At 39.0% G+C, this 27,244-nt stretch overlaps 1 protein-coding gene and 1 pseudogene across 2 annotated transcripts; one reads left to right on the top strand and one right to left on the bottom strand.

The window, feature by feature from the left end:
• Positions 1–413: 413 nt before the first annotated feature.
• On the bottom strand, positions 414–4,938 carry LOC137956980 (uncharacterized; annotated as a pseudogene).
• Positions 4,939–10,724: 5,786 nt separating this feature from the next.
• On the top strand, positions 10,725–27,153 carry LOC137956843 (uncharacterized). 2 transcript variants are annotated; one of them, XM_068804594.1, is made up of 11 exons: positions 10,725–10,975; positions 11,128–11,200; positions 11,680–11,861; positions 12,045–16,234; positions 17,817–17,940; positions 19,102–19,184; positions 19,461–19,702; positions 24,596–24,682; positions 24,984–25,083; positions 25,396–25,600; positions 25,675–27,153. In XM_068804594.1, exons 3-11 carry the CDS (start codon positions 11,693–11,695, stop codon positions 26,505–26,507), a joined length of 6,033 nt encoding a protein of 2,010 aa, XP_068660695.1. In that variant the 5' UTR covers positions 10,725–10,975; positions 11,128–11,200; positions 11,680–11,692; the 3' UTR covers positions 26,508–27,153. The 2 variants fall into 2 exon arrangements, with proteins under 2 accessions (XP_068660695.1, XP_068660622.1); XM_068804521.1 differs by having other exon boundaries at positions 11,680–16,234.
• Positions 27,154–27,244: the final 91 nt, after the last annotated feature.

The following is a 27,244-nucleotide window of genomic DNA, read 5'->3' as shown; positions in this document are numbered from 1 at the left end:
CAGTTCCAGCACAGAGAGATGACAAACACACAGAACGGAGCATTTCTGCAAAAGCAGGAGAAGTAACCATTTCCCAAAGCAGAACTTCCGCTGATACAGACATGGTCTTGCAGATCCAGTCGCTTCTGGCTTTCGGGAAAGACGAGAAAACTCCCACACTTACTCCTCCTCCATTGTAGTTTTCCAAAAGGGATTTAATGAGGAGAGTTTGAGGCGAGCACGATAATCTCCCTGTATCCTTTATGTAGTTACTTCACTTCACTGAACGTCTGTAACGGATCTAATCTCGCTCTAAGGAGAGAAACTGTCCTTAGCCCTCTAGCCTCAGGGGCTCCTCCTTCACCCATACGGGTGGGAAGGAAGCCCGGAGCCCTCCAAAGACTGTTTGCCAAATCCACGTTTCCAAAGGGCCATTTAAAAATATTTTGCACAATTTTCATGATGGGGACGTAATGCGCACCAAGAACATTCACATAAGCCCATTGTCTATGAAGGGGTCAAATGAACATCACAGCCTGACCACTCATCCGAGGACCCTCAGTAGGGAACTTTCGTTTTTTAAATACAAACACAAACGAAAAGAACCATATGCATGAACTGTAAATAAATTGGACGGTAAAAAGAAAGGTGGACTGTAATAGACTTAAGGGTGTTTAAGACCCATTTCCAATCTCTTGATCTTCCAATTTTTTTTCTCTATTTGTTTGAGGCAGATCCCTTCTGGACTCCTCCAATTTCCTTATCCATTGCATCTGCAACAGTCTAAGAAATTTCAACAGGATAACTAAATCATAAGCAATTTCATCAGCTTGTAGTCCTGTACAGAAAACAAATACCTTGGAACTACACATCAATGGAGGCAGAGATGATTCGCAGAAAAAAAAATTGTCTAACAATGGGATAAACACATAAATAATTACCAGGACATCATGGCTGATCTTCATCTGGTCTGGCCCGTGTGAACCTTCGCCGCCTCCTTGGAATTGAAACATCATCCCCCATGTCACCACCTAGATTCCAATCCTCTTCTTCCTCATCTTGTAGACCCAGCAGGTTTGCCCCCCACAAGTGACGACGATGACCTGTAAATCCTCCAGAAGACCGGCGGTGTCTTCTCCACGCCCTGGACAAGTCACCTCCTCGAGGCTCATCACCTTGGGCCATTGGACTGATCATATGGAAGAGAAAGAAGGTGGTCCACCATGACCCGCTTCCTTCCACTGGTCCACTTTCTCTATCGCTTGTAACACCATCCCCATTATCAATGACATAATCGCCAAGCACAATTGCTCCTGGCATGGCCGAACGTATTGCACTTACAATATCACCATACTCTCATTGGTGCTCAAGGTGGCGCCAAGCACGTTGCCTTGAAGGGTCTACGTCTGCAGGTCGTGTAGTTGGGTGGACTCTTCTGGCATGCCTTCGTAACTCACGGTAGTTGCCAGAAAATGAGCAAGACTCCCTAGAGCAGCTTCTCTGCTTCAGGTCAAGATACTGTCTTGCCTCCTTCACATTCTTCCAGCCACTCACAGCTCCTCTACAGAGGGGACACGTTAAGTTTGAATTTGGTTCCAGGGTACATCCATCTCCCAACTCCTCATCCCCAGAGATGGTGTTTCTACTATGGGAATGCCTATCAGAATCCTGGCCATCGTTATTTTCTTCCACAGCAGCCAATAGTCCAGCTGCAATCCCCACATTGTTTTCTTGGTAATTGTAGGCTTCACGAGTTTCAGCAAAGCTCCTTCTCCTTCTAGAACCCCTGAAAATGGGTTCAGAACTTGCACTGTGAAATGACCTCTGAGTAAGGGTCTCTCCTTCAGGAGTTCCAGTAAAGGATGGACCAGATTGTGCTGTCTGGTCATTTCTGTGCTCAGAGGACCTCAGTTTTTTGAAACGGTCCAGGCAGTTTGAATGCCTGTAACTTGTGTCACAAATGTATGATCTGCAGCCCTTGTCATGAGAGCTACAAAGAAGAAGGACAGCATTATGTGGGTGGTCCATGCAGATTGGGCAAGAAGCATCATCCCATTCCTTGTGCATGGCACAGATATCAGGATCATTTGATGTGCTTCCTTTCATATCTGTCATCTTCACTCGAACTGTAGACTAATTTATTTGACATATTCAAGCAATTAGTTAGCTACAATTAATCCAGCACAACACAGACTAGATCAGAACATTTAGCTTTCTAAAGGTTGAGCAAAATACAAATAGAAAGAAAAAAATGAAAGGGTCACTCTTCATGCATTCGTTGAAAGATATATTATTTACCTTGAAAGCAAACAGACCAATAGAGGGAAACAGGCTTTTTTATTCCTCAGATTAAGAGCAGAGAACCGACTCCATTCCAAATGTATCGGAACCAGATCTAGAAGGTCATTATTATATATTGAAATTTTGAAAGAAAAGTGTTATCAATAAAATTATTTCTCCAGAAGCCACCCACACTCCTACAGCTATCATGATCACAATATCTACATCTAGTACGTTAAATTGTCGCAATAGAAACAAACTGGCCAAACTCTCATCTTAGATTGGCTTGCCACATCTAACAGTCACAACTGAAGAGCTACAGTGACCAGCTAATCAACATCTAACAATTTTTTCAGTAAATCTGCATCCTACATTAAAGTTATTTATTTATATCATACACCATATGATAAATTTAGAAAGTTAGTTATTATGTAAATCATCAATTCAATGGAGATATCTACTATCATGAAGTCCAAACCAGTAAAGGGTTAACATGATTAGATCTCTAATCTCCAGTTGGAAAAGAAAATCTTTCTTCCTTAGCCTTCTTTGTGGGACAGGGGATTCCGAGTTGGCAAAAGTTCGATGGAATAAAAGGTTGAAAAGTGCATTCTGTGGAGGTTCAAGCTTTGGATGCCGACTTCTAATTCATGGCACACGAAGCACAAATAGATTAGCATAACGGTTGCCAATGTCTTTTTTAGGAAATTGTGTTTGACAAACAATGGCTATTGATATATCATATGTCCAACATCGAATGGGCAGAGAATCTACTTAATTTTTCTTCATTGGAAATCAAAAATATTTTCCCATATGACAAGCCTTATTATATTTCGTAATAGTTAACAAAAATCAACAAAGACAAGGTAATTCCAATCCTTTGGTTACAGATTCTCTCTTGTAGCTTTAATTCTATACACTGTATTTCTATTGTTTGGCTTCACATAATGCACTTTCGGTGGGACAGCTAAGAATCTCCATGTCGCCATGTGTAAATCAACCAAGACTTCATATTACTGGGATAATCTACCAAACTCCACCTGTTCATGGCTGCTCACATAGTGCACAAAACGAAAGAGTTTATACACAATAAGACCTATACAATGTCATTCAAACTCCGCACACATGAGCAGGCTCATTGTGTATGCACATGACCTGGAAATTATAATCTTGATGCAAGGTGTTTTCATTCAAGTCATATTGCCCAAAATGAACCTTTTTTTCCTTGTGGTTAGCAAAGAACAATATCTTTTGACAACAAGCATACCAAGATTTAAAATATTATGGCAAAAATCACAGCATCATATACCAAAAATCACATTCTTAAGCATTATTTGAACTAAGAAAAGCAAGCCAATCACGTCCAACATTTAGACACTCACCAGGAAAACAGGAACTCTGAACTTTATTCCTTTACTTGTAGCTTCTGAACTCCTATGACTTTGTAATCAGCTTTTATATTTGACAAAGATAGCAATCTTGATTTGATTTTTGGATGAAGGAAATCCTACACAAGCCAATGCAGAGAGCTTCCAAAGATTGTAACTAATATTCCAGTGTCCTAAAATATCTCCAATAAGGTGCAGCTTGGACTAAAAAATTAATGTTTATCTCATGCTCCACAGAGTCCCCAATGGTTCCAAGATCCTGCACTTACCGGGGAACAAGTATGATAGTCATGTACATATTATCCAAGCATCACAAATGTGAGAAAACACGAACATGAAAAGAGATTCATAGGCAATTCATGTAGAGACCAGAAGCAACGCAAATAGAAGGCTCTAAAGTCATCTACTTTTCCGTTTCTTTACAAAATCTATAAGCTGAGCTATCAAACTGAAGATGACAGCGATCCAATTCCCCTGGCAGTATTTCAAGCTCCATATCGGTTAGCTTCCTCTCATAATAGAACAATGACGCATTGCATAACCGGAAAAGAATTGGAAAATTACCAGTTGCTCTTTAAAAAAAAAAAAAAAAAAAAAGACTGATACAGTCAGTAACTCGTCTGTCGGATCACAAAATCAAATTTACAGCTTCATGAAGGTCAAAATACGATTTTTGTCGTAAAATTAAATCCTAGACAATACAAACAATTATCGGGACTAATGAAATCGGAACCTCAATTTTTCCATAACAGTTAGACAGGAGGACTCGCGACACCGCCAGCCAATTTCCTCTCTGAACCAAGAAATCCAATCCCATCCATGACGCTGCTGCGATTCCTCCAACCCCAAACCAAATCAAAGAACCATCCTATCCTAATCCCATCCAACCACCCACCCGATTTCGTCCGTCCACAGTCCTAGCAACGCTCAAGCGCAATAAAACGGTGTAGATCAAGCCAAACAGGCCCAGATCAAAAACTTAGTAAGCCAGCAAAACATATCCCTAAGAACACAACAAAATCCACTAGCACAACAAGGCATACAAAAAAAACAAAAAAGACATATATCGTCAAATTAGAAGTACCAAGGTACGAATTTTACAGAAAGTTGAGAGATTGCAGGGGAAGAAGCAATTAGATTGACGGAGCAGAGGCCTAGAAAACGCAAAAGTTTTCTTCAATCTCTCAGTTAACCCCCTTCTCCGCAACCGAACACACAAGGGTTTGGTCTTATTATTATCGTTTTGCCTTTTGTATTCTTGTAGCAAGAAACCGAAAACCAAAAGCAGACGATTTTGGTATGTTTTGATCAGCTTTGCAAAAACACACACACTGCGTTACCTCCATTTATAGTTAATTAAACCACCTTCAAATTCAATCAGTGGTATTACAGTCGCTAAACTGTTTAAATTAAATAAAGATGAACCAAATCGGAGTCTTTGGATCCGGATAAGCGGAGAGAGTTCGTAATCGGCGAAAGTCATCCTGAACCATTGAAATATGCGTGTAGTGGGAGCTCTGTCAGAGACTGTCCAAAAACGGACGCTGACTCTGTTCTTGCTCGTGAGCCGTGAGCCGTGAAACTCGAAATAATAAGCGTGGCAACATGGCAAGATGCACGCACCTGCCCGTTATCAATTTCCTTCTTTACCATTTTGCCCACACTCCACTCCTTAATTGATTATTATACAATTAAGTGTTTTTTATTAATTGTTAAATATTGTCGCATTATTAAGCCTTAGAGTAGTTTAATCTATTAATTATTTGTAGCTTGGCTATGGTCACAAGGAGAAGATTGGAGGTTTAATGGGCTAATCAAAATTAAAAAAAAAAAAAAACACTTTCCTATTTAGGTATTTGTAAGATTATAAGGATAAACCGATAATCATAAGATATCTCTCAAACTTGATCACCATTTCTTCACTTCCGCTTACACAATCGTGCTGTAAGATAAACAACAACCATGATTATGCTCTTAAAAGTTTTTAATTTACTACTCCAGTTCAGACTTGCCTCCTTTTTGGTGAACAAGCCATGTTTCCTTAATTTTTTTATTGAAATTCTAACATTTGTATCAATCTTTTAACAATACCCCCCCTGCTTGATTTCTCTTAAGAATTTTGATTGATCTAGCCAATCATTGTTTATTCCATTTTTTCTTTACAACTCTGTGTTAGCCTATCATGAATTTCTAAACAACATTATGAAATTCATTGAATAAAAGTAAACGAAAGTCCAAAAACTTACCTCCCTCCATACGATCAAATTTTGTAAAATTCACCGGAGTTTTTGTTTCTGTTTGACTCTTCCGCTCTCTAATCATTCTTAGTGATAGTGTAAGCTGAAGGTTTTTTTAGTGAACGAGATTGGGGACCAAACATTCTATTTATAAGCCAAGCTCCCATTAAGCTTGTCGACTTCTGTAACTACCGATGGGAAGGACGTGGGTCATAAACTTCCATAGATGTGGGTTCATAACTTTCTGAAATGACACTACGTTCTCCATGAAATATGTTGATCGATTGCTTTCGAAACTGAAATGAAGTTGGACCAACCACTGCTTCCAAACTGAAATGAAGCAGCAGTTAACATTTTTTTTTATTTATTTACACCGAGTCGGAAGCCGGGGTAACTCGGTTGCGCAATTGGAATGGCGAGTCAACTCAACACATATTTACAAACAAAACATATAAGTTTAATTTTTATTTTTCTGTGCGGTCTTCAACCTCTTGCCCCGCGCAGATAATCAGTTCGCTGACATTCCTAAACGTCGTCGACGCTGGTAAACCTGTCGAAAAGGTCGTCAACATCGGCTCTGACTTTTTACGGCAACGTGAAAGCTGTCAACTATTGCTATGGTGAGCTCATAGAGAGCTTACGACGAGCAGTCAGTGGCGCTGGTTTGTACGATATTGATGCCGATAAACTGTTCAGAATGGTCGCTAGCGTCGGCGTCGAATTTCAACATTGTTCATTGCCGATGCGAGAGCCCACGCTCTCGCATGCTAAAAGCGTAAAAATTCTGTAAACAAGGAGAAAAAATAGAGCTTTTAAATTGAAGGTTCAAATAGAACCGATATAAAGGATCAAAGGTTGACTCTGATACTAATTGTTAGCCTATCATGAATTTTTAAACAATAGTATGAAATTCATTGAATAAAAGTAAATGGAAGCCCAAAAACTTACCTCCCTCTATACGATCAAATTCTGTAAAATTCACCAGAGTTCTTTGCTTCTGTTTAGCTCTTCCGCTCTCTAATCACTCTCAGTGATGGTGTAAGCTAAAGGTTTTTATGAGTGAACGAGATTGAGGACCAAACACTCTATTTATAAGCCAAACTCCTATCAAGCTTATCGGATTCTGTAATTGTCGATGGCAAGGATGTGAGTCATAAACTTCCATGGACATGGGGATGTGGGTTCATAACCTTCTGAAACGGCACCACGTTCTCCATGAAAGACATTGGCCCATTGCTTCCGAAACTGAAAGGAAGTTGGACCAACCACTGCTTCCGAACTGAAATGAAACAACAGTTAACATTTATTTTTTTATTTATTTACACCAAGTCGTAAGTCGGGGCGACTCGATTACCGAGTTGGAATGACGAGTCAACTCAACACATATTTACAAACAAACCATATAACTTTAATTTTTATTTATCTGTGTGGGAGGTCGTCTTCAATCTCCAGCCGCGCGCAAATAATCAATTTGTCGACGTTCCTAAACGTCGTTGATGCCACCAAACCTGTCGGAAAGGTCGTCGACGCCCCGACTTGTTACGAGGACGTGAGAGCCATTGATTGTCGCTGCGGTGAGCTCACAGAGAGCTTTCAACAAGTAGTCAGCGGCGCTAGTTTGTACAATGTCGATGTTGGCAAACCATTTGAAATGGTCGTCAACATCGGCGTCGAATTCCGACATTGTTCGTCACCGATGCGAGAACCCACACTCCAACATGTAGAAAGCGTATAAATTTTGTAAACATAGAAAAAAAACAGAGCTTTTAAACTGAAGGCTCAAATGGAACCGATACGAAGGATTAAATGTTGACTCTGATACCAACTGTTAGCCTATCATGAATTTCTAAACAATAGTATAAAATTCATTGAATAAAAGTAAACGGAAGCCTAAAAACTTACCTCCCTCCATACGATCAAATTCCGTAAAATTCACCGGAGTTCTCTATTTCTGTTTGGCTCTTCCACTCTCTGATTACTCTCAGTGATGGTGTAGTTTGAAGGTTTTTATGAGTGAACGAGATTAGGTACCAAACACACTATTTATAAGCCAAACTCCCATCAAGCTTATTGACTTCTGTAACTGACGATGGGAGGGACATGGGTTATAAACTTCCATAGACGTAAGGACATGGGTTCATAACCTTCCGAAATGGCACCACGTTCTCCATGAAAGACGTTGACTCATTGCTTCCGAAACTGAAAGGAAATTAGACCAGCCACTGCTTCCAAATTGAAATGAAATAGCAATTAACAATTAACATTCTAAAGACTGAGATATGACATGGCATCCACTCATCCGCTTCGATTTATCTATTGCAATTTGGTTAATTTTCGTTATCCTTCCGAATTTGAAGACGAAGAAGACCCATCACGGAGCTCGACTAACTGAAAAATTTTCTCTTCAAGTCTCTACAAGACGTCCTAGAAGCGAAGTTAGACAGCATGTGTGAAGAAAATGCCATGCATAAATCAAAACAAACAGAGAACAATCCGGGAGAAGCCAGCAGTCCGCGAAGACCCATTATCTGCTTCAAGAAGTAAAGAGGATTCAGGCGTTGTACTCGATCCAGATGCTTTGTTTGTTTGCAGGTTCATAAGATTAAGGACTTGCCATTGTGTATAGAAGGAAGGTTTCTTGTTATTGGGTGGAGAGCTCAAGGGTGGGAAGGCGAAACAACAGTTCTTAAAGTCGGTAAAGGACGGTTGATCTCGATGAGATTTTCCTAAATTACTGTACCATTAATCAAAACCCATCAAAGAGTTTCATTATATGGGCACTTTCCAAGTGGATATCAGCCAGTTGAACCCGGTTGAAAATGCAAATCCAAGTTCTCCGGGAAGAACTCTGCGGAACGGCAACTGACGTGAAATCATAGAGCCTGAACGATTATCTGCACCCTATAAGGTGTGATTCGATCGATGAGTCCTGCTACTCGGAAATTGAATCAAGTTCCTGTTTGGTAAGCAGAACCTACAACACTGTTATGATCAATTCAGCTCTCAAGTGGATTCTGAGGAACGGAAAAACCACGGATTTTGTTTACCCGGAGTTCCATGTTCTAAAAGAAACTCTGATGCAGACCAGGAGAAGACCGGAAGCAAGTGGTTTTCTTGCCTCCCTGGTTGAAAAAGCCGAGAAAATCCCGCCCTCTATCACGCTGCAGCCGCTGAGTTTCATCTCTCAATCCCGACACAATGACAGCTATGATGATGAAGACGAAGGTTTCATTACAATCGAAGGAGGATTAGTCCGTAATCGTTCCTAGAGGCCTCCTTCCCTAAATTCAATCACTTCTGAAGACGGCGAAATAGAGAAAGACAAGCCATTTAATTTTCAGGTTTCTACGAATCTGCAGGAAGAAAAGTCAGAAAACGATGCAGTAGAACAAAGTTGATGAGAAATTAGATATGGGTATTGATTTGGTTTTGAAATGGGCCTGGTTTCGGCCTGGATTCAATGCTGAGGGCGGCGGAGAAGGAAATGCTGAAGGAATCTCTAGTTTGGAAGAGTAAAGTGGCGGCGAAGGCGTTGGAGGAGGCTGAATTTGAAGAGTTTTGCGAAGATATGGAGAGCAAATGAAAGCTCGAACGCTCCACAAATTCACGGGGTTTTGGCAGTCCAATTTGATTTTAACACTTCTGGATTCTCTTGTAATGGTTGTAATCATTTTTTTCTTTAACTACCATTTTATCCGACGTCGAGAACAAGTACAGAGACCCGCACCCACTTTTTCTGTTTTTTGTTTTAATTTGGTAAGCAGACACCCTTTTTAAAATGTTTATAAATAGGTATATCACAAAACAAAATCAAAGAATCATAATAATCATAGAAGTTCATCCATATATTATAAAACTCCAAACATTGAACAAAACAGTTAAAAATCTTACAAATTGGAGCTGACAATCGTACCAGATCTCAATTCTTAGCTTACAAAGCATTAATTCACTTCTTATACCGTGTGGGAAGTTTCTAATTAATTTCTATAAGAATACTTTTCTCCACCAGTAAGTCACCCTTTCCAAGTTCCGTAGCTGCTCCTCTCTCAGCTTCTCAATGAAGCACAAGAGAACGATCGGGGTTTCTCGGCACGGCGCCTGGTGCTGTAGACAAACCTTTCTCCTATACTGTGAATTACGTAAATACAGGACTTACAGGCCGTTGCGTATTGGGATTTAATTGATACCTGGTTCTGTGGTACAAAACCCATTTCCGACTCCTCTAAGCTCGGTGTTGGAAAAATTTCGCTCAAAACAGAATGAAAATCGAAAACAATGGCGATAATCACTGGTGGTTAGTCTAACGTAGAAAGAACCTTCATGTGAAGCCTTCACGAGTAGGGATTCTGAAACCGATTCTCTGAAGTCTGAACTGTCAACAGAACCCGATTTAGGAGCCGATTATGCCGTTCCATGAACGTAACCATGGATCACGGTAACTGCTTTTTGTGTACACTTTGAAGCTGTTTCGTTGGTTGTTTTCCTCCGCTCCACTTAAAAAAAAATAAAGCTATAAAGAACAGTTCAGTTTCACCCATGTTTGTCTAAGCTAGTTACTGCATTCCTTGAATTTCAAATGTTTGAATAACGTTCGATGTTCGATAAAGAGTAGAGTAATCCTGGTCATAACGATCTTTGCCCGAGCCACCTAGCAATGTTACGATAGACTTAAGATGATCTTAAAATAACTCGTCTACCGCATTTTTAGTGGCTTAACAGGCAAAATCCATTAAAGAGGAAGGCACTTCGTAAAACCCAGAAGAGGGTTTATGTTATGTCATGTATCTCATGCGCCAAAGTATATTGAATAGTGTCACTGCAGGGAAAAGAAAAAAAAAAAACAAGCAAAAGGAAAGTAGAGTGTAAGAGACTTAGAGCTAATTTTCCTTTACGGACACCAAAAATCAGTCCGGATCCCCATTCCTATTTCTATTTAGTATTGGGGGGTTTCAGTTTTCGGGTGGGCGATGAAGCCAAAGAAGCCGAGGAAGCAACCCATAAGCCTTCTGAGCGCCATTGCTCCGCTTCTGCACCAACCAGTCCTTCTCCACGGTTTACTCTCGCATGCAGGATTAGGATCCCGTTTCCGAGGTAATTGCTTTGTCTGTGGTCATGTAGGAAATTTAATCATTGTCATGAATTGGTAGTAGTCTTGTTTTGATTCTTTCATGCCATTTTTCCTTTGACATATTTTGACGAGTTTTCTTCGTTTTTGTTTATTATGTTTGGCTGGGTTCTCTCAGTGAAAAGATGTCGGAAATTTCCCTGGGAACTGGGGGAGTTCTGTGAGCCGAAGACTGGAGTTCTGGAAGAAACGTGAGTCTACTTGTCTCCTTGACCTTTCCTTTTCTCGAGTTTTTGTCCATTATTGGCATGCATTTGGTTGGAGGAGGAAACTGAGGAATCTTAAGTTGCCCATTAGTTGAGAGCTGGATGTTTGGAGTTGCGTACTTTGTCGTCTGTTTCAATCTATTGCTTTAAAGAAGATATTTTCTATTGCTTGATGAAAAGTTTTAAAAATTTCACTTTAGTGTTTAAAATTTGACCAAGACATGCAGCATCAGGTTAACCATATTTTTTCTTTGCCTTCATTTTAATTTCGTTTTTCACTCTGGAGCTTTAGTTTCTAGTGCCTTACTGAGGGTGAAATAGCTTATAAAATGGCTTCATTTGGCCTTGCTGTTTTGTCTTTTGATTGGCTTGCACATTACAGTTTTGAAGTGTCAGATACTAATTTTCTATGTTTTTTCCAGCGTCATAATATGTAAACTCGTAATGTTTCAATATTGAAACAGGTAGGATCTAAAAATGGCGGGGAAAAAAATGAAGAGAGAGGGGAAGTTCTCTGAAGAAGATTCAATGAAGGTGCTTTTTAATGAAGAAATCAGATGCTTGGGTGATGATGGTTTTGAGGGATCATGTGAGGAGCGTCAGATTTTCATGGATGTTTTCTATACGATTGGCAAGGGAAATTTGGGTAAGAGAAATTCTGTTGCTGAAGCTATGAATTTTGAAGCTGAGGGTGGCTTCTCTTCATTGTTATGCCCGCCAATTGCTGAAAAGTCAGCTGCAATGCCGTTAAGCCAGTTCTCTGCTAAACATTCATTTGGAAATGATTCTTGTATTGTATCTGAAAAAATTGCTCCTTTGGAGGTGACAGCGAAGGAAAGGAGTGGAACATCTGTTCCAGAATGCATTCATCACAGCTATACTTCATGCATAGGACACAGTGAAATTGAGGAGAACTCTAAGCAAATGGAGACTCCAGTTGATATGACTTGGCGTCAGGCAAGAGGGGGAGCTGTTCATTCTGTTCCAGGTATCACAGACAACATTGTTCAAGTGGAACCTATGAAAGTGGATACCTCTGGGGTAACTCCAGCTGATTTTGATGCCAGATGTGAGAAGATGACTTGCCATGTGGTCGAGTCTTCCTGCCAAGGCATTCTATCACATGAAATTCTGCTTGGGCAGTGCTTAGTGGGGAATGCTCAGAATGGGGCACTTGATGATCAGTATTTGGAAAATGAAAAGAAAGGTTCCACAAACAATGTTAAAGAGATTGCTGAATGTGAAGATACGATATCACTTGGAATTGAAGAAGGCGATTGCCAGTCATCCAAAGGTAAAAAGACTAATATGGTTGGAAGAAACGTTAAAGAAGTTGTCAGAAGCGAAAGTACAAAAGAGATAGTTTCTCAAGAAATGTTTTCTTCAAAGTGTTTACTAGAACATGGTGAGACCACTTTTGAGGTGGATGCTGAATGTGAAGATACGATATCACTTGGAATTGAAGAAGGCGATTGCCAGTCATCCAAAGGTAAAAAGACTAATATGGTTGGAAGAAACGTTAAAGAAGTTGTCAGAAGCGAAAGTACAAAAGAGATAGTTTCTCAAGAATTTTTTTCCTCAAAGTGTTTACTAGAACATGGTGGGACCACTTTTGAGGTGAAACAAGGCCCAATTGTTTCTATAGAAGAAAGAACCCAGGGTTCTTTCCTTTCAAAGCCAGAATCAGTTACTCCAAGCTTGAAGAAAGCTCTTGTAAGGGATTTACGCTTGCGACTTCGAGAGCATATTAACCTAATTCTCGTATCTTCTGGTTGGACAATTGAAATGCGGAAAAGAAGGTGCAGATCTCATCCGGAACGATTTTATAAGCCTCCTTTTGGAAAGGCTATCGAGGCATTTCATAAGGCCTGGAGATTGTGCGGGGAGAGTTTATTTAGTTGTGGACTTTCTTCTTCACTGCAAGAGGTTCAAAGAGAGTGGGTGGATATCAATGAGTTTTGGTGTGACTTATCAGATGTCCTGGCATACATTGAGAAGGAAATCCACCAGAGTGAAACATCTATTCCAGTGGCTCATAGGTGGAGTGCTATTAATCCTTTTGTGAATGTGATATACATTGACAGAAAGATTGGCGATCTTAGGTCAGGTAAAGCAGTGCGGGTTACCACTGGTGTACCCTCTCATTACTACCAAAGTTTAGGCATAGTATCAACTGTTAAACATGTAGATGTGTCTGGAAGCCCCCATCTTCCGGAAACTATAGACAAAAGCTCAGTTCTTAGTATGAATGCTGACAGCATTTACATGATGCCATTAACTTCTGAAAGAGTGGAGATGCTGGGTAATGGAGTTGAGAGCATCTATAATCAGCAATGTAACAAAGGGAGTGTATCTGCTTCAGGGCTACATAATGGTCAATCTGATTGCTTTAAAAATATGAGTAAGTTTGGGAGAACAAGGACTCCAAGACTTTGTAATAGAATGCTACATACGAGAAGCATTAGAAGCCTGGCAAGAAGACTAGGAGATGGATTACCTGAAGCTGTAGACCCTAGTAGTGCAGTGCCCAAGTCAATTGTCAGTCATATGCCAAAGACAAATACAAAAAATTTCTCTCAAATGAACATCATATGTTGTGATTCAACCACTTGTCACCCAAATAATTTGGTCATTAGTGATTCTTTGGTCCAATACTTTCCAGCAGTGGATTTTGTTTTGGTACCTGGAGAAAATTTTGTTGCTGGTGGGTCCATTAATTGTACAGAACAAGGCCAACGTGCACTCCCTTATTCAACTGTAGAAAAAAGTGGAAAGAGCATACACGAGGTAGAAAAGCACACCCCTGAAAGTCTGGTTCCTCTGGGGCACAAGAGTCAATATAAACAACAGAAAGTGACTGACAGGATGGGTCTTAATATAGATTCTGCAGTCCTCCAGGAAGAATCCAAATTATCGTCATTAGGCATGAGTCCTGACGACCAACAACAGTTGGTGCATGTTGAAGTGCTAGGTAGAAGTGCTTCTGATACTCCTCCATTTCAGACAGATGGCATGTCTGCTTGGGCACTGACAAACACCAGATTTGCAGAAGGTCCAGGCCTGCATTCTGATCTTGAAGAAGGCAATACTATGCCATTCTTGAAGTATCAGCAGTGTAAAGAGGCTGCAACTAACCTGTTCATCGTATTGCCAAACCGCCGTGAGGAGAACTTGCATAATAAAAGGAATGACAGGTCCTGCAAAGAAGGGGTGCTTGTTCATGAGAACTCGGTTGATGCCATAGAAATAACAGACTCACAGGGTTCTGAAGTTGTTAGTAGCCAAGGTGCAGAGGTTCTTCCCATGGTCCTGGATAATAAAAAGGAAGCAGTCAACCGAGACCAGCTAATTCTTTCTGGGAGGGAAAATACCTTAAAAGATCTACAGGAGTCTAAAAATTTACAGGAAGAGCTCGTTGTTGTTGCTTTAGACTCCATAAAATTCCTTAATGACATGCAAATCCATACAGACCAGGGTAGCCCAATCAAAGAGGTTACTTATACTGGTCTGGATGATGCAAAGAATTCAATCCACTCAAAACAGCAATGGTTATGTGAAAAAGATGTGGGCTTAAAAGGCTTGCAGCAATCTGGAAGTGATCGAGAGGAGCTTTCTCATGTTGCTTTTGGTTCTAGAGAATGCTTTAATGATATCCAAGGTTCTGCTGTGCAGGGTAGTGTCACCAGAGATGTTCTTTGTACCTTAGTGGATGAGAAGGATCCAGTCCATCTGGAGCAGCTAACTCCAGTGGAAATGGACTTGGACACTGAAGGTATGCAGCCTTCTGGATGCACTCACGATAATCTTTCTGCGGTTGCTTTTGATGCTGTAAAATATCTGACAGTTGATACACTTCCAACCAAATCAAGGAGGTTGTCAAGAAAGATACGTAGAAAATCTAAGAGAATATCAGAAATTAAAGCAACTAAGCTGCAGATAGAGCATGAAACTAATACAACTGCTGAGCTCTGTAACATTGAGACACAAAATATCAAATCCACATGTTTAAAAGTAGCAAAAGAAGACTCCTCCCTCAGCATTATGAAGGAAAACCAGAAAAATAATGGTGGTAGTAATCAGAAGAAGAGTTGCAAAGAGCCCCCTGACGTTTGTTCATTGGAGGTGCAGCCTGTTGAATTTTCCAAATTGACGAGCTCATTCACATTGAAGAAGTTTCAGGATAAAGATATGAATTTGGTGGCACTTGGTCGTTACTGCACAAGGTCAAAGGGGCACAAATTTGAAGCTAGTATCACCAGAAAATATGATAGGTCTGTCACTCATCAAGCATTCAGAAAAACTGTCAACACTAAAAGATCGAAGGCCTGGAATCCTGATGGGCTGGAGGAATCTATAGATGGTAGCAGGCACAAACGATCGCGTAGATGCCATTTTGATGATGATGACCTGTTGGTTGCAGCTATTGTCAGGAACAATGAGTTCGACTCCAACGGGAAGTGCCTTAGGAAAAAGAGTGGCTTGTTAAACACTGTCAGAAAGTTCAGAAGCCACAAAGGGGGTTGCAAATTGATGCTAAGAAGTCCTTGCAAGGGACGAAAACTTGGTACGAATGGAAAGTGGTCCTCAGGGTCTAGAACAGTGCTTTCTTGGTTGATTGATGGTGGAACAGTATCTGCAAATGATATCATACAGTATCGCAGTCCAAAGGATGGTTCAGTGGTAAAAGATGGCTGGGTGACAAAGGATGGAGTTCTCTGTCGGTGCTGTAACAAAATATTATCCATATCTGAGTTTAAGGTTCATGCTGGTTTCAAGATGCAACGACCTTGCTTGAATATTTTTTTCGAATCTGGTAAGCTATTTGCTCTGTGCCAGTTTCAAGCATGGTCTGCAGAGTACAAGGCTAGGAAAGGTGGTCCGCATACACAGCCACAGCTGGCAGTAGTTGATGATGTGGATCAAAATGATGATACATGTGGCCTTTGTGGTGATGGGGGTGAGTTGATATGTTGTGATAATTGCCCATCTACTTTTCACCAGGCATGTCTGTCTGCCCAGGTTCGTCAGTTCCCAAGATTTTCATTTTTTTAAAAGATAAAGAAAGATATTTATTCCTGCTGTCCTTATATTTTTTATTATTAAAAGTAATTCATACTCCTGTGGATGGTTTTATTATGTGAACTTTGATTGATACTTGCTGCATAAGTTGCTCATACAATATGAGCTGTCAAATACTTTACATTTTTTTGCTGTTCACTGTCTTCAATGTATTACATTTGTCTTTGTACTGATTTCTTCCTGTATCTGAGTGGTTTTTAGTTATTGGGGAATTATTTTGTTGATTTGCCATTTAGTAGCCTAAACTTTTCCATGTTTTGTTTTCTGAGTTAGTGGGATAGGAAAGATTGCTGAAGAAAGATATTCATTCAGGCTATTCTTATATTTATTTATTATTAAAAGTAATTCATACTCCTGTAGATGGTTTTATTGTGTGAACTTTGATAGGCACTTGCTACATAAGTTGCTCATACAATATAAGCTGTCAAATACTATTTATATGTTTTTGCAGTTTATTGCCTTCAATGTATTATATTTTGTCTTTGTACTGATTCCTTTAAGTATTTGAGCGCTTTTTAGTTATTGGGGAATTATTTTGTTGATTTGCCTTATAGTAGCCTAATTTTTTCTCTGTTTTGTTTTCTGAGCTAATGAGATAGGAAAGAATGTTGAATTTATAATTTTGTGGGAGAATTACATATTGGAGAGTAAAATTTTTCACTATTCAGGAGCTATGTTACCCTTCAAATAATCTCTAAAGAATTATCAAATGCAAACATTTTCCTTTAGGTAATGCATATAGATTCTGTACATATTTTCTCAATCTTCTATATGGTGTCATATAAAAGATTCCTTACTCTACCTTGCTGTCATTTCCACAACCGTTCGCATTTTGGTGCTTGCTTGAAGTACTAAATGAAGTCCTTTTCAGAAAAAAACGTTGTAAAGATAAACTCATATTTTGACCTGTACAGTAGATGAGTTGGATGTGCTATACTGCATTGAGGATGAACCACATAGTCAGGGTGATAAAATTTCTCCAAGTTTTGATGGTTCTCTGTGAAACTTTTAAAATGTAGAGGCTTTCATTCTTATTTCAGTTCATTTTTGTGTAATGGGGAAAATTTCTATTATGGTGACAACTGAAAAGTATCTCGTTGTAATTTCTGAAGAATCATTTGACATTTGCTATACAAATACAAACCTACTGTTTTCTGTTGCAATGTTTCTAAGCATAGGATTTCTTTTGATGGCCTTCATGTGTTTAAAAGAGATCTCACTAACAGCAAACTGTAAAGAGATACCTTCCAGTTTCATTGTTCTTAATTTTCAATTGAGAAGTGTGAGATTGGTGAGGGCAGATTGGCTAGTCAGTTAATGATCCTAAAACCACAGTTACCTGACCTATGGTCTATGTATGGTCTATGTAAGACCAATTATTTGTTGTGCTACTCCTATTAAAGCTCCACTGTTTGCAACACTCTTTCCATTCGTTGTTTTAGCATTGAAGACTTGTTCATTTTCTCTAGATGTTTTTTCTGTAAATAAGTTCTCATTTTCTTCATCTTGTTCTTTATATTAGGAGCTTCCCGAAGGTAACTGGTATTGCCCCATTTGCACATGTCAAATTTGTGGAAATGTGGTCAGTGAGAAAGAATCATCAAGTTCCTTGATGGTGTTAAAATGTTCACAATGTGAACAAAAATGTAAGCTTGTTTCCTGCTTGATAGCTTTTTTTTTGCATTTATTGATGCTATTCAAGGAAAATATTCCTTGCGTTAAAGTTTTATTAAGATTGAGCCTTATTCCTACCAAAATGCTAGCAACTAGGAGGCCTATTGTTCAACCTTATAAACCAATAATTATTTTTATATTCACTTATGTGGGACTATTCCTACTAATACTTCCCTTCACGTCCAGGCTTACACATACAGATAGCAGGCCTAAGATGTAAGCAACATAGACAAGCACAAATGGGGCCAGGTCCAGGCAGACTTTTTGCTTTGATAGATTGTGGAATAAAGGAAGAAGACAGACGAAAGAGAAACAATTGGAAGAGGACTGCTGCAGAGAAAGCAGTCTTTATGGGGTCAAAAAATGATCTAATTAATCCACTTAAGTGAGATTACTTCAATTTACTGTAATGCCCCTTGTACCTCCCATGACTTATACAGTAAGCAATAGATCAGAAATTGAAGTAAAAATTACAAACTCTTCCCTTGTAAAACATAACCCAACCTAAGAGGGACATGTGATAAATACATAGAAAATGACACCCTTAATTTCTAACAGATTTCCTTATTGCTGCAAAGCAATTTCATTTGATCCATCGAAAGTGCAATAGGTAAGCCCTGTTTTTTATAAGGAAAGATATTTGAGTCGATGTGAAAGCTGCACATAGTAAAATAAGCTAAATGTCTCTAAGATAATGTTGGAAAATGTCTCTAGTGTGAGACAAAATGTGCAAAAATGTTTAGCCATCTTGTTGCTTGTCCGGCTACCAGAATGGCAAGTTACTCCTTTTGTTCTAATAGATGTATAGCCATCTATTGGTATCATACATTGCTGGTGATTTGTATTGGGGGTTCCAGATCCTGTGGACTATGTAATCCATTTACCTGGCTTCCTGCTAGGTTCAAGCCAAGTTTACTGAACTTCACTCTTTTCATTGGTGAATGTGATAGTTGGTTTATTATATGTTATATGAGGTCTTTCTCCTGAAATTCAAAGTTAAAAAAAGTTTTCATGTTTTCCATTTAGTTATTGAATAGATTCTAGATGTTCTAGGATAAACTTTTATCAGAGTTCATAGTGATTTCTTCTACCTTTTTTGTGTGTTTTTTACTACTTTGTTGCAACATATGCAGATCATGGAGTGTGCATTAATGGAGACTTCATGCAGAAAGAAGCTGTATCTGATGCATGGTTTTGTGGAGGTCACTGTCAGCAGGTATATTGAGGGTGGCTAGTATCTGCTTTAGGTTGAAACTACAAATTTAAATGAAAACTATTATGTTTCTTTGACATGCTTTATTTTTCCTATTGTTATACAAACTAACCTAGTCACCAACTCAGTGAGATGACTGGGTCTGACCACCAGTTGCCTTTTCCAAAAAGCGGAAACTGAAACAAAAGAATTATTTTACATTTTGCTACCTTTTTTGGAGCAAGTTTGTGGTGTAATTTATAATCTGACAAAGGAAATGTGGTTTATTCTTGTTTACAGGTTTACTCAGGTCTTCATTCTCGTATTGGAGTTGTGAATCATATCACTGATGGTTTTTGTTGGACAGTGCTTAGATGTATTCAGGGTGACCAAAAGGTTCACTCTGCAAGAAAATTAGCACAAATGGCAGAATGCAATACAAAATTAGCTGTTGCTCTTACTATTATGGAGGAGTGTTTTCTACCCATGCTGGATCCAAGAACAGGCATTGACATGATTCCCCATATTTTGTACAATCGAGGGTGAGCATTACCTCATATTGGTCATATTTTAACTTTGCATGTTATTTTGGCTGTAACAGTTCGATTCTTACGATATGGTGCTACTCTGCAAGGTTTAAAGATGTTGATAATGAGTATTATCTAATTTAGAAAGCCTTTTATTTTGGTTTTGAGCTGTTCTAAAGTTTGATATGATAGGTTTTATAATTAGAGTGGAGTTCCCTAGTTTACTTTTACAAGTGTACTAAACTGTCACATCTCAGAGCAGGAAGAGTTTGTTTCCTGCTTTGGTTTTCTTTTAGTCTTGTAATTCCTACCTGTGCTTTTAATAGTTGTCCTAGATGACCTAGAACTGAAGATATAAGATTACTGGGGGTCTATATATGTTTTTCACGTATCCTGATTATTTTAAAACAAATTAGAAATGGGATGTTAGTGTTGTTATTAGTACAAAAACGAACACCATTACAAAAAAGAACAAGAAGATGCAAATCATTTATCTCAGGAGCTGCAGTCGAAGAGGGCACTGGTGCAAGTGGAAGAGAGAAGTTGTTGTGTAATGGTCATGCAAGGTGTTCTTCGTTTATAAACCTGCAATGGCTTTGGTGTCAGTGTATCAACAATATACATAATGCTAGAGACATGCTCCATAAGATGAGGTACACAACTATCCACCTCAAGTGAGGAAGAAGTAACAGACTCTATAGACTGTGACAAATAGGGAACATTTTAAAAAATGTAACATTTGCAGACACATGATTTTCTTATGGATGGATAGTAACATTTATACCTTTTTTGTGTACAGGAAAAACAAAAAAATAGACTTTTTACTGATTTTTGGAGACAATTTATCAAGAGGTGGACTAAGTATATGAACATAAGTCACTGATTCAAACACTAGAAGACTAAGATACTTGTTGGCTTGAGAAAAGTGGGATTTTTCCACCTAGCACAGATGATGACATCTTGTTAATGACAAAGTATGTAGTGAGACTTGCATCGTCCTAGTATGATTTGGGAACCTGCATCTAGAAAAACATAGAGTGTGCAACATTAAGTGGCGATTCTTCCTCTCTGCAACTCCATTCCACTTTGGAGTATACATACAGGAAGTTGATGAGTGATGCCATTAGTTCTACAAAATGGATCAAATTTGTTGTTTATGAGCTCAAGCTCATTATCAGTGTGCAAAATACAATACTATAAAAGTTCAAGGATACATTGAAGACCTCAGATTTCTCATGTAGGAGATACACCCATGTAGATGTACTAAAGTTATCAATAAAGGAAACAATTTTTTTTTACCAAAGATACTAGAAACCCGATATGGGCTCTAGACATTGGAATGAATAATTTTAAACAAACTGTTCCTACGACTTAGACAAGATGGGAAAAATATTATATGGTGCTTTCCAAATTGAAGTAGAAGGCAAATCTAGAAATAACTGAAGTAGTTTAGTGGGAAGTGATGTCCTAGCTGCACGTGCCATTGGAAAGGTGAAACAATTGATTGCAGTGCTAAAGTGGATTGCTGTAGCAACCTTCCACGTGATAGAACCCCTCTTCCTTATGGTTAAAACTAATCTTTCTCCTCATCTAGAGGTCCTGAATATGCAATTACTAGAAAAGAAAGTAATTGAGCACTGTTATGACTTTGTGAGCTGACCAACAGATAACAAGGTAACTGGAAACTTAGGTACAAAGAGGACAAAATCCAAAGATATAGATGGAGTTGGATAACCGTCTCCACTCCACTTACAGGAGATGAGGAACGATCAACAAGTGTAACATGCTTGAATGTGGATGACTAATTAAGAGATGAAAATAACGTGGATGTATTTGACATGTGCATAGAAGAACTAAAATCAATAACCTAGGAAGAGATTGGAGTCACGTGGAATGTAAACGTACCTGAACTTGCCATGGTAGCTGTGGCAGTGGAAATATTTTGGTTAGTGGACGAGGAAGATGTAGTTAAGTGACTATTTCCAAAAAAAAAAAGATTTAGTTAACTGTCCTATGTGTTGAACAGACTTTTGAAGTTCATCTGGAGCACCAAGAACAATGTCCACCACACTAGTAGAAGATGCTCCACTTTTGGGAACACTTGAGTTGGCCTAGGTAGGTTTACTAAATTTATCCTAGCACTTGTTTGAAAAAAATTCATACACCCATAATGATCATACTTTCTCTCATTACTACCATCACTGCAAAATCTTCCACGACCAAATGTCTCCCTGTCTCGTCCTTGTCCACCTCGACCATCCCCATGGGGTGTCTTTGAACAATTTTGAGTTGGCTGAATATTAAGGGTCACAACCTCTATTGCCTTGTTTTCCTTGCCGCCTGGTGGAACCACAACCACTTTTGCCTGTATTAATCTTTTAAAACTTTGGTGAGTGGGGAACGTCATTTGTTGCAAGTATTTGGGTCTGGATTGCATCGTATTTAGGGCCTAAACCATCAAGAAATTTAGCAACATAAATCTGTCCTTGTTGCTTCCGAAGTTCAGTCTATTTAGTAGTAAAGTGATGATAAATCTCAATTATTTTGTAAATTACTTTATAATTCTTTGAAATAATCTAGAACTGATCTATCCCCTCTTTTTCTCTCAAAAACTTGGCATACGACTCATCAATCCTAGATAATTGCTTTTGGTTCATAAAAAGATTCTAGGGATGTTTAGATTTGCTTAGAGGTCTTACAGTTCATAATTCATCTTTTGAATTTCGATTACATACTATTGAGTAACCATATCTTATCTTGACTATTCTCTACTTCAAAATCATTAGTCATCTGGTTGGGAGGATTATCCCTCAAGTATTTCATCTTCCTCTTAGCCTTAAGATAAATCCGAATGGACCTTTAAGCAACTCAAATAATTTGATCCAGTCATCATAATAGTATCCTTACCCTCTGAATTACCAGACTCCTTGGCTGGTGTGTAATAATTTCATCGGAATCAGCCATTGTTTACTACCAAATGACACTTGTATTCTCAAACCAAGCGTGCTGGAATACACTAACACACCAACCAACACCAAGAAATCCCCAAAATACCTATAAATACTTGTGCAAAGGAAGTGGGCCCCACACACAATTGAAAAATTAGGACACTAGAAGCACAATTGAAGGCATTGTATTGCAACTATTCCGTAATGAAAGAATACAACCTAAGGGGAAGTCACTTTGGGCTGATGTTAGCCTTGAAGATGATGATGTAGGGAATTCAGACCTGCACATGAGGGCGGGCACGGGTTGGGTCAAGGTCAGGTTTCTTGAAACCTGAAACCTGAACCCAGAAAACCCGAAACGTCAAACCCAACCCTGACCTGATCACCATCTTCGTAACCACGTCCCCGCTCCTTCCCTGTAAACCCGATTTAAACCTGACTTAAAATTCGACTTCAACACGACCTGTCCCCGCTCCGTTCCTGTACACCCGACTTAAACACATCCCTTCCCCATCCCATCCTCATAAATCCGACCAGTATCTACCCTGTTTTATATCCCCGTCTCGTCTTTGTGGTTCGGGTATGGGAACACCTGTTTGATCGGAACCCAACGGTTTTTTTTTCTCCACCTCATCTTTGACTTGCAGGATGAAACCCAAAACCCGAACCTGTGGTTTCAGGTCGGGTCTGGTCTGGTCTGGTTCCCCATGAAAACCCGACCTGATGCTCACCCCTTACCTGCGCAAGCACAAGATTGGAATAGAACTCCCAAACAACCCTCTTGGTGCACAAAAGATTCATAAAATTTTGAGCTTTAACTTCAATCAGCAAAAAATCCTGAAATTTTCCTTTCCTAGAGAAAACACAAACTTAGAGATGGAGGGAAAGAAGACTTAGACCTGGCAGCAACCGTATCAAAGCTTTGATACCGTGTAGAATAGGAAAGAGAAAAGAGAGAGGAGAAGAGAGAGGTGTACGAGAAAGATAGAGAAGAGTGCAAGAGCGAAAGCACTCACTAGGAGTGAGAAATCGACCTGTATTTTATATTCATTTAATTAATAAAAACATCAAATTACAATAATACCCTTTTTACACACAAACCCTTAGAACTCTCTAAATACAACTTGGAATAAAATGAAAATTAAACCGTAAAACTCTAACATGAAGACCAACTTACTACTATCATATGAGGGACATACAACCATGGTAAATGACAAAAATAGCCCTATACATGTACTTCTGCAGTCATTGAAGCGGCTGTTTGGCAATCAAAAAGGCTTAAATTTGACTATGAAGTTGCATTGAAGATGGTAAAACATACAGTGTTGAAGATTGTTGTTGTAGCTCCAATAAGCTAAATCATATGGTCATATCATTGGCACTGAATATCTTTCTGGATTTTCTGCTTAATAGTCAAAGACAGCTCTCAACTCGTATTTACTATTTTTAGTGCTTGCTTTTTCTTTCTTAAACTTTGACTTTTCCTGAAGATTTGTTTTTTTAATTTTTATTTAACCTTGGCCGGTTTTCTTCTTATTGTGAGTCTCATAAGAATATAATGTAAACTACATTATCTCCGTCACCTTGTTGAACAATTTTTGCTTTAACAAGTTGTGTCAATTAGTGCACCACGGCAGTGTGCTTAGTAATTGTGATGGCAAGTGCAAAGTGAGTTGGCTGAAAAATCACTGTTGATAGGCAAGGAAGCTATGCTGCTATGATTGACATGTAGCTCTCCTGAAGCTATTCCCTATAGAGCTTTTCTTCTGGAATACTGGACTGTGTCTTAAAGTAGTGTATGGTTAAAATTCCTATATGACCTCCTTTGTGTTCATCTATGGTGGGTATTTTATTTTTATCTTTGGGTTTTCCACAATTTTCTACTTCAAACTTTTCTTTTTTCTACTTTCTTCAATACTGATTGCTGATGTTTTCGTTGATTTTTTATGTGACATTTCAGATCAGATTTTGCACGCTTGAATTATCAAGGCTTCTACACTATTGTTTTAGAGAGGGCTGACAAACTTATTTCTGTAGCATCAATCAGGTAATATATCTCAGAATAAACTTAGATGGTACATGAGGAACAAATTTTAGAATATTATATGGAATAAATAATATTATTCTCCTGTGCACATCGTCTTAATACTTCATTTACATCTTGGCAGACATTTCCTTGTTACCTGGGCTAAATCTCTTTAGCATGTGTTGTTAGCATATTCATTAAGCAGTAGTCTCATTTCAATTCAGCAATCTTACTCATTTGCATGGCTATTTGACATTATTTCCTTCACCTTTCTTCATAGTCAAATTCGTGCACCAAGAGTAAATGATCCATTATTCTGCAGGATTCATGGAGTCACTGTTGCTGAGATGCCACTAATTGCCACTTGCAGTGAGCATCGGCGACAAGGGATGTGTCGCCTACTTCTTAATGCAATCGAAGAGGTTTTGAATGATGGACATGTCCTTGAATTACTCAAAACATGACATTAAACCTTTTAATCTTTTAACAGCTTGTCAGATCTCATTTCATCTACTATTCAGAAAATTAAATAATGTTATTCTCTCTTTATATTTAGCACTTTGTATAGCTCCTATCTTTGTCTTTTCTTTTATTTGGTTCCTTTTTCATTTCACCGTTTTTTCAGTACGTTCTCTTCACTTCTCATGTCTGCTAGATCTAGTCTTTTTCCGATGCTTCCTGTTTTCCTTTTGTACCATTATTTCTTCTTATTTTCTCTGCTAACCTTATTACAGATGATGAGGTCCTTCAAGGTTGAAGTGCTTGTCATATCTGCAATTCCTAGTTTAGTGGATACTTGGGTATCAGGTTTCGGATTTAAACCAATGGAAGAAAAAGAGAAACAGCAGTTAAAAAATGTTAATCTGATGATGTTTCCTGGAACAGTTCTGCTGCTGAAGCACTTGAATAGAGCAGGACCTTCGGAAATCAAACATAAAAGTGAGTTCTCCCTATCTCTCTTTCTCTCTCTCTCTCTCTCTAACTAATTATCAGAAAATATTAACTTAATGTAGGACCAAAGGGTGAATTTGCCTCCAGAGCAGATGGATTTAGTGAAGCAGGTGAGCAGAGGACTGTTCTTGAGTCTGGACCAGAATCTGCTGGCAGCCTTGTTGTTAATTGTCTGGAAGCTGAATCAGTTTCCCTGAGAGATGAGGTTTCTGAACCTAGGAGTCTTCTTGATTCAACAAAAGAACTAGGGGGAAGCATTGGTTGTAGTACCCGGACTCCAGATCTTTTGATGCAAAAGGAAGAAAACATTTGCAACCAGTGGATTTTTCATAATCCAGAACCAGACCCTGTGCACCAAAAAGACAAAAGTCGGCTCCCTGCAGACCTATTTTCAGTATCCGGCATCTTCAAACAGGGCAGTGTTCCTGATACTGAATTTTGTATTGTTAAAAAAGAGAATCTGCTTGTTTTCACTGAAGAAGTTTGTGCAAACGAGAATAATGCATCCCCAGCTGTGCTTTCTAGTTCTGCTTCATTTAGCTCTGCCACTACTCAGGAGCATTGCACTCACTCAAACTCTATTAGCAATGGAAATTTTGAAGATGGAGAATTCAACATGAAGAAGAACTACAGGAGATGTGGCAGAAGCTTTCCTCCAGAAGGGAAAAATGATACCTGTATTTCTGCTGGATTGGCAGATAGAGATAAGGAGTCTCAATCTCCGAGCTCTGATTTGAGTGAGCTGAATTTTGGAGGACATGACATTTGTGGAGTTTCAAGAGTTGCCTCTTCTAACTTGCTCTGTGGTACATGCAATGGTCAAGAGAAAAGTGGCCTTGCCGATTCTGGTAAGTTAGTATCAACAACCTCTGCAATGGTTAAGCATCCTCCTTAACAAGACAGGGAAAAAGCCTTCGTGGCAGTTGGGATGGCGGTCATTAGTGGTTGCATCCCCTGATATTGAAGTTGCTTTAGCAATATGCACCACAACAGAAATTTATGTAGCAATGAGAAGAGATCTGCAGCAGCTTAGTCAAAGAGATTCGAGAAATTTTGCAGCCATATCTCGAATCTTACTTGATTCATTCTTTTTACAATGATAAACCATATATAGGCTTATGACGACAAATTGTCAGTTGAAAGTGTATATAAAGCATCCCTCGCATCTGCTAGTAAGATCATCCATCTCTTCGTCCATCAAGGTGCACTGTGATTAGATCTAACATGATATGGTTTCTGGAGTGTAGGACAATGATAGCTGATGAAACATAACTGGTATTAAGGGCTTTTTACTCACCTTTCTGCATAATTTGATGAGAAGGGAATCACCTGCAGCAACGATGGCGTCTTGATGGCAGAAGAATGTTTGAATGCAGTGGGACATTTTAAATACCTGTGAGATTCGACCCCAGAAGGATTTCGTGGTGCCATCTGACTATTGTAAATTCCAGTGACCCTGTTACCTTCTGTACATGCATTCTTCCCAATTTCAGCCTTTTGGTTTTGATTTTTGTTGCAGTGACTGCTTGGGGTTAGGTTGATTACTTTGGTAAAGTTTTGTTGCTTTTTTGTGTCATGTTGTTCTGATACCAGTTTAACCCAACACTAAGAAGAACTTTGAAAAGTACTAAA

This window comes from Aristolochia californica, unplaced genomic scaffold (assembly GCF_029961685.1).
Source record: "Aristolochia californica isolate CCGP_79_NKW_82.1479 unplaced genomic scaffold, dmAriCali1.0.hap1 SCAF_1, whole genome shotgun sequence".
NCBI lineage: Eukaryota > Viridiplantae > Streptophyta > Magnoliopsida > Piperales > Aristolochiaceae > Aristolochia > Aristolochia californica.
The sequence above is the reverse complement of the archived record's forward strand: the minus strand, read 5'-3'. Positions and strand labels throughout refer to the sequence as shown.

Coding starts and splice junctions, on each gene's coding strand:
- LOC137956843 (XM_068804521.1), top strand. CDS start 11,693: ATGGCGGGGAAAAAAATGAAGAGAGAGGGGAAGTTCTCTGAAGAAGAT. Junction 16,235..17,816: donor AGGCATGTCTGTCTGCCCAG/GTTCGTCAGTTC, acceptor TCTTTATATTAG/GAGCTTCCCGAAGGTAACTG. Junction 19,185..19,460: donor GTGGAGGTCACTGTCAGCAG/GTATATTGAGGG, acceptor TCTTGTTTACAG/GTTTACTCAGGTCTTCATTC.